Raw genomic sequence first — 7286 nt, 5'->3', positions numbered from 1 at the left:
TTTCTGAAGACAGTCGGTTCCCTTCAGAGATACATTCATATAAAACACCCGCGCCGTGTTATGATTTTGAAACGTGCAGTACTCATGTTTATTCAACGAAGTCAAACGGCACAAATAAATCAATGTATGGGAAACTGGTAATGTATATCGAAATATCGGAAATGTGTTTAAAAATCATATCACCGTTATTTAAAAAAATTATATCGCGATACATATTGATATTGAATTATTGTCCAGCCCTAGTGTGAAGAGAGCGAGAGAGCGGGAGCTCATGCATATTACGCATCTCTCAAAATAAATGTTGCAGCCTCCAGTAACGAGCATTAACTCCAGAAACACTCGCTCGGTGTGACGCACGTGTGACAACAGCAGCAGAAGCACATGACAACTGCATAAACCAGACGATATCGCTCTTTCATTGCTTAGTTCATGAAATATCAACTAAAAGTGCTAAACAGACACCAGCGAGTCACTAACACTAGAAATACAGAGCAAAAATATGAACTCAGATCGTTTGAGTTCACTGGAAAAAATGCTTTCTGTCTGGTTTTATTGCACTGTATTTTATGCACCCCGAACTGATTGCACTGTATTTTATGTATAATCATTTTCTATTTTTAACTGTCTTAAATTCATTTAAAATCAATTTTTAAACTCCTTTTTTAAATTCTTTGTTTTATTTTTGTGATTATTTTTTATGATTATTTTACTTTCTTTTATGTAAAGCACTTTGAATTACCATTGTGTACAAAATGTGCTATAGAAATAAACTTGCCTTGGTTTTTGGCACAAACATCTAAACATTCTTAATTCAAGATACATTTACTGGAGAAGCAAAATGACAAACAATGTTAAGTCTTGTTTTCTAAAAAATGTATGAAAATTAAGTGAGTTTATGCCTAAAACAAGAAAAAAATCTGTCAATGGAATAAGAAAGATAAACTTAATGCAAAGGGAAACAAGATTATTTTTCTGGCAGATATTTGACCTTTTTAAGCAAAAAAATAATAATATATATATATATATATTGTACTAAATTATTGTACTATTGTATTGCTTTTTGCTTCTCAAGTAAACGTATCTTGATTTATGAATGTTTAGATATTTGTACTGGAAAACAACAAAAATGTTCAATAAAAAAATCTTTTTTTTTGCTGTGTTTGCTAACATTTGATTGCATGCTTTGGTATCTTGAGAAATTTGAAACATTTTTTCACAAGTGTTTTAATAGATTTAAGGCACAAAAATGAGTTTTATTGGCATAAGTTAATGTATTTAGGTTGATTCAGTGGTGTTCAATTATTTTTTTGACTTGAATAATTAATTTAGATGTTTAGGTTGCAATTTACTTCAGTGTGCTGTATAAGAAACACCTGTGAGGAAAAAAAGGTAATTGACTTTTTATTTCACAATTCAGACTTTTTTTTTTTTTTTGCTTAAAAAGATCAAATATCTGCCAGAAAAATAATCTTGTTTTCCCTTTGCATTAAGTTTATCTTTCTTATTCCATTGACAGATTTTTTTCTTGTTTTAGGCATAAACTCACTTAATTTTCATACATTTTTTAGAAAACAAGACTTGTAACAAGACAGTAAATGTATCTTGAATTAAGAATGTTTAGATATTTGTGCCAAAAACCAGAATAAGAAAGCATTTTTTTCCAGTGAACTCAAACGATCTGAGCTCATATTTTTGCTCTGTATTTCTAGTGTTAGTGACTCACTGGTGTCTGTTTAGCACTTTTAGTTGATATTTCATGAACTAAGCAATGAAAGAGCGATATCGTCTGGTTTATGCAGTTGTCATGTGCTTCTGCTGCTGTTGTCACACGTGCGTCACACCGAGCGAGTGTTTCTGGAGTTAATGCTCGTTACTGGAGGCTGCAACATTTATTTTGAGAGATGCGTAATATGCATGAGCTCCCGCTCTCGTTCTCTCTCTCAATTGCAAGAAAAAAAAAAGTCAGAATTGCAAAATATGAAGTCGCAAATGTAAGAAAATAGTCAGTTTTCCCGTCAGAATTGAGTTTATGTTTCAGAATTCTGAGGAAAAAAAGGTCAGAATTGCGAGAAAAAAGTTTGTTTTATTTTTTATTCAGTGGCGGAAATGGGCTTCCATACTTTCTCATTGCTGTTTGTGTTATTTTAGTAATATTGAGGTGATATATGTGACCCTGGAGCACAAAAGCAGTCTTAAGTCGCTGGGGTATATTTGTAGCAATAGCCAAAAATACATTGTATGGGTCAAAATTATCCATTTTTCTTTTATGCCAAAAATCATAAGGATATTAAGTAAAGATCATGTTCCATGAAGATATTTTGTAAATTTCCTACCTTAAATATATCAAAACATATGCATTGCTAAGAACTTCATTTGGACAACTTTAAAAGCGATTTTCTCAATATTTAGAGTTTTTTGCACCCTCAGATTCCAGATTTTCAAATAGTTGTATCTCGACCAAATATTGTCCTATCATAACAAACCTTACATCAATGGAGAGCTTATTTATTCGGCTTTCAGCTGATGCATAGATCTCAATTTCACAAAATTGACACTTAAGACTGGTTTTGTGCTCCAGGGTCACATATACGGTTAGATGTAAATCTAATGATCGGCGCATCTCCGGTTGCTGTATGCTGATGATCTGTCGGGTCTGATGTGTGAATGTGGTTCTGACCTGTAGGGCGTGAGGATGTTCAGTGGCGGAGGTTGTTCGCACAGCTCGTATGTCTCCTGCATGGGGACAGGAAGAGACTGACGCTCAAACAGCTGCTGGTCCTGGATGGTGGAGCTGCGGAAGGCCTTCCTCATGGTGATGTCCTGAAGAGACACTGAGACACAAACACAGCATTCACTGACTGACATCTGCAGGTGAGTCTGACTGAATTAACAGACTGACCTTTGGATGGCCGTTTAAAGCTTATTTGAAGGGTTTGGATCTATGATTGATGCCTTTTAAGCGTAAATAAAGCAGATTTAGACTAGATCGAAACAGCCTCAAGAACCATTGTCTAAATTCTTCGCTCTGAATCTTCTATTGAGTCTGAATCTGGACGACACATGGGTTTACATTTTCCCAGTGATTAATGAAAACCTACTTTTTCAAGCCTATCTTTGTCCTGTGTACATGAAGTTTAGCATGTAGCATCTAGATTGAAATTTTTGTCAATGAATTTTGATTCATCTCATTGCTTGGCAGATGCAAGCCAATACTTGCTTTGAACGAGGCCCATAATGACTTACAGACCTGTATGTTGTTACTGCAGAGTCCAAACTTCACAAAAAATGGTGCAAATGTACGTCAGGACAATCTGATTAAACATGCCAAATCTTAATAATTTACAGCGATAGGGAGCACTATAACATAAAAAAATATCATGAAGAAACCTCTCATCCCTTGGCAGATTCAAGCCAATACTTGTTTTGAACGAGGCCCATAATTGACCTGTGTACTATTAATGCAGAGTCCAAACTTCACAAGAAATGGTACAACTGGACATCAGGACAATCTGAGTAAACATGTCAAACCTCAGTAATTTACAGTGATAGGGGGCGCTATAACATAAAATAATATTGTGAAGAAAATATGAAGAAAAATATTTTGAATTTGAGCTGCCGTAGCTGTTTTACAGTCTTACCTATCAATTCAAACGTAGAAAATATACGTTTACGTAGAACATATTCTTACAGTAGGGAAAGAGAAAGTCATGGAGATGTTGACTGTGTCTTAAAGATGCTTTAGCATTTGAGTTCTGGATTTTATCGGCTGATATGAAATGCCTCTAAATGTACACTAACATTCAAAAGAATTGAAGACAATATGACAAATTGACCTGTATTTTGTTAATGCAGAGTCCAAACTTCACAAAAAATGGTGCAAATGGACATCAGGACACTCTGATTAAGCACGCCAAATCTCATTAATTTACAGCAATAGGGGGCGCTATAATGTAAAAAAAAATGTGGAAAAACAGGTTTAAAAAACGTTTGAAATTGAGCTGCTGTGATTGTTTTAAAATCTTAAATATGAATGCAAATGTAGAAAAGTATGATTTTCTTACAGTAGAAAAAGAGAAAGGGTTGGAGTTGTTTACTGTCATTAGAGACATAAAGACGCTTTATCAGTTGTTTTTTTTTAATTAGCAGTAAGATTTTTTTAATGTGGCCCAACATGACTAACTGAATAAAACAATTTAAAAAATTGTTTAATGCAGAGTCCAAACTACACAAAAAATGGTACAAATGTACATCAGGACAGTCTGAGTAAACATGCCAAATCTCATTAATTTACACTGACAGAGGGCGCTATAATTAAAGAAAATATTGTGCAACTTGGATCAAGGAAAGTGAAATTTTCTAAATAAACTTCTGTATTGGATCTTTTTTTTTCTTCTTTTTTCAAATTTGACAATTATTATTATTATTGTTAGACTTTTATTTAATATTGATGTTTATTATATTGCTCTTGACACTATTTTAAGAAAGCAGTAAGTCACTCAAACACTATAAACAATTGTTTTTCGAAGTTGTAAATAAAACAAAGATTATTGCAGTATGTTTTACGTCTTTTTTCAAAATTTCAGGTTTAGTTCAGTGCTACTTGCCATTTCTTTGTGAATAATTGTGAAATTTACTAGCAAAAATTGTTTCTACGCCAATTTCTTTTCAGTGAACTTGTGTGTTACAGAGATTTTACTTAAGTTAAGTTTCTTTAACAGAACCTTTTTGTAAAGTGAAGTAAACTCACTGTAATGCACAACCTCGAGAGCCATTTATCACAATTTGAAGTGAAGCTTTGGATGTTTGTCAAGAGTGTGTTTGGTGCTTCATGTTTGTGTGTTTGTCGCTCTACACATTCTCATTTCTTTGTCTTTTTCCTGATATCCAGGCATATTTCCATCACTCTTGAGTACAAACGTCTTTATTTCTCTCTTGCTGACAGGCAGCTGGTGACACTGGGGTTGATGGGAAATTAAAGTGTAATTAAATCATTTGAATGGCAGAACACAGTGGCGCTGTCTGATGTCAAAATAATCACAGCCGAACCGAGAGCTGCTCTCAGCATCATTGTAATCGTCTAATTGTCCCAATTATTGTCAGACAATTCAAAACGATACTTACTGCTAAAGTAATTTAGGCTAATTAGGTAATTTTGCATGCAAATGCAATTGATCTGTTGCATGGCCAATGGTCAGGGTCTGCCAATTATGCTTTATTTATTTTAGCTGTTGTTGTTAGATTATGAGATACGACAAATAGAACTTATGCATGGTTTTTGTTAACTCAAGCATCATTACAAGTGCTCAGAATGCTCAGACGTTTACCTGGTGGATGATAAAATAGCAGAAAAAGACTCATATCTTCAGAAAATATGAAGATAACTTTTTAAAGTTCAGAAGGTCTGGAGGAGCATCAGAGCGGCGGTTCTATACATGCATTGCATTATAAGAAGAAAACACCGGCATCTACTCAGAAATCCACTCAACGTTTAAGTGCTTTTGAGACACATTAATGCTTTTTCTTTTGCAATTAAAAGCCAAAATGAAAAAAAAAAAACATACATAAATACAGGATAATCACTTTGAAATAATGTACTTTAAAAGAATATACTTTAGTGCAAAGTAAATGTAATGTTTTCGGACACTTAATTGCATGTTAATTTCAATTAAATAAAGATATATTATATTTTGCATTTATTTAGCGCAATGTGAATAACGCTTTTGGTGTGCACACACCATAACGGTCATGCACGTCCATCTAGTGTGTGTTTACACAGAAAAACAATGGAAAAGTAGTGCATTGGAATGGAAAAACGCATTCTGTGTGAACGCCCCTAAAATGTACTTTAAAGTAAAACTTTTAATTTGACATTATTACAAAGTGCACTTTCAAAAGTGTGTTTTATTTTCTTAAGCCTTTTATTTTCTTAATATATTATATGCAAATACAGTTTTTAAAAAATATACTTTTAAGATTTGAAGCACACATTCAGTACAATCAAGTGCACTTCTTTTTAACAAAGGTGCCTTCAGAAACCTTCAGAAAAAAGTAAACATTAAGAAGGCAAACTAAATATTATATGAGGTTTCTATTTGTTTTACATGATGTTTTGTTACCAAAATATGTGTCTGAATACAAATTACAGCCTGATTTGTTCATTATTTTCATAATTAAAATGTATGTCACGAAATCATGCCAGAACAGGGCTGCTGAGTGAGCCTAAACGAAGTCAGCTGGACGTTTGAGTCAGTCGTGATGTTGAGGTAGGTTTGAGAAGAGAAGTGAATGCATTTTATGACACTTTTGATGGTTTTATGGTGTGTTTTTGTCCATTTGAAAGACATGGTCCATGTGAATGAATTCACAAGGCATGAGCTGCGTGACATCTTTTGTGTTCCTCAGATGAATAAGCTGCGTGTGGGTTTGAAGCGACACAAAGGTGAGTAAATGATGACGGCTTTTATAGGAAAATCTTTACATGCAAAAGAGCGAAAGCCACAGAGGCGGTTTGTCGATATCTGCAGAGAACCAAGCCATGCAGAAGAATGAACACTCTTTCAGAGCTTTTATAGCCACAGCTCCTTTCTTACTGACGTGAATCACACTCTCAATGAATCAGTGTGTGTGTGTTTATTAGCAGCTCTTCATCAATATCATCTATGAGCAGAAACAGCAACATCTGTAATGTTTCCGCCTGTTTTCAGATGGTTTTTCCTTCTCTCTTTGAAATCTCCTCCAGTCAAATATTTCAGTCAGTGTTGTTTACATACGTCAGAATATTCAGATTCATGTAAAACATCATGCGGGTGTTTCATAAGCACATCTGACAAATACACTGGATTGATTAAAACATCATAAATAGAAATAATAATGAATAAACAAATAAATAATAAACACATTCATTACTTAAAACAAAAGAAATGTGTAACTGAAATAAAATTAAATGTAGAAAAAATATTTTATCACATGCATAAACTTTCTTTGTTTTTATAAACTATTATTTATTTTATTAAGGCAACATTTCTCTTTTTTTTTATTATACAGACATATTAAAAACAAATTAAATGACATAATTGGTAATTTTTGTGAAATTTACTAGCAATTTCTGAGTGAAAATTATACATACTGTATATATATATATATATATATATATATATATAAATATATATATATGTGTGACCCTGGAGCACAAAAGCAGTCTTAAGTCGCTGGGGTATATTTGTAGCAATAGCCAACAATACATTGTATGGGTCAAAATTATTGATTTCTCTTTTATGCCCCAAATA

At 33.3% G+C, this 7286-nt stretch overlaps 1 protein-coding gene across 1 annotated transcript in view; it reads right to left on the bottom strand.

The window, feature by feature from the left end:
- The window catches only part of wasf1 (WASP family member 1), a gene marked incomplete at its 5' end in the record, with an annotated part of 42711 nt that overhangs the window by 29837 nt on the left and 5588 nt on the right, over positions 1-7286 (bottom strand). Inside the window, one exon of the mRNA XM_016450886.1 lies at positions 2678-2831. Coding sequence (XP_016306372.1) covers positions 2678-2831 — 154 coding nt within the window. The remainder of the gene's footprint in view (positions 1-2677; positions 2832-7286) is intronic.

This window comes from Sinocyclocheilus anshuiensis, unplaced genomic scaffold, assembly GCF_001515605.1.
Source record: "Sinocyclocheilus anshuiensis isolate Anshui unplaced genomic scaffold, SAMN03320099.WGS_v1.1 scaffold595, whole genome shotgun sequence".
In the NCBI taxonomy this organism is placed as follows: Eukaryota; Metazoa; Chordata; class Actinopteri; order Cypriniformes; family Cyprinidae; genus Sinocyclocheilus; species Sinocyclocheilus anshuiensis.
This window is presented reverse-complemented; position numbering and strand designations above follow the sequence as displayed.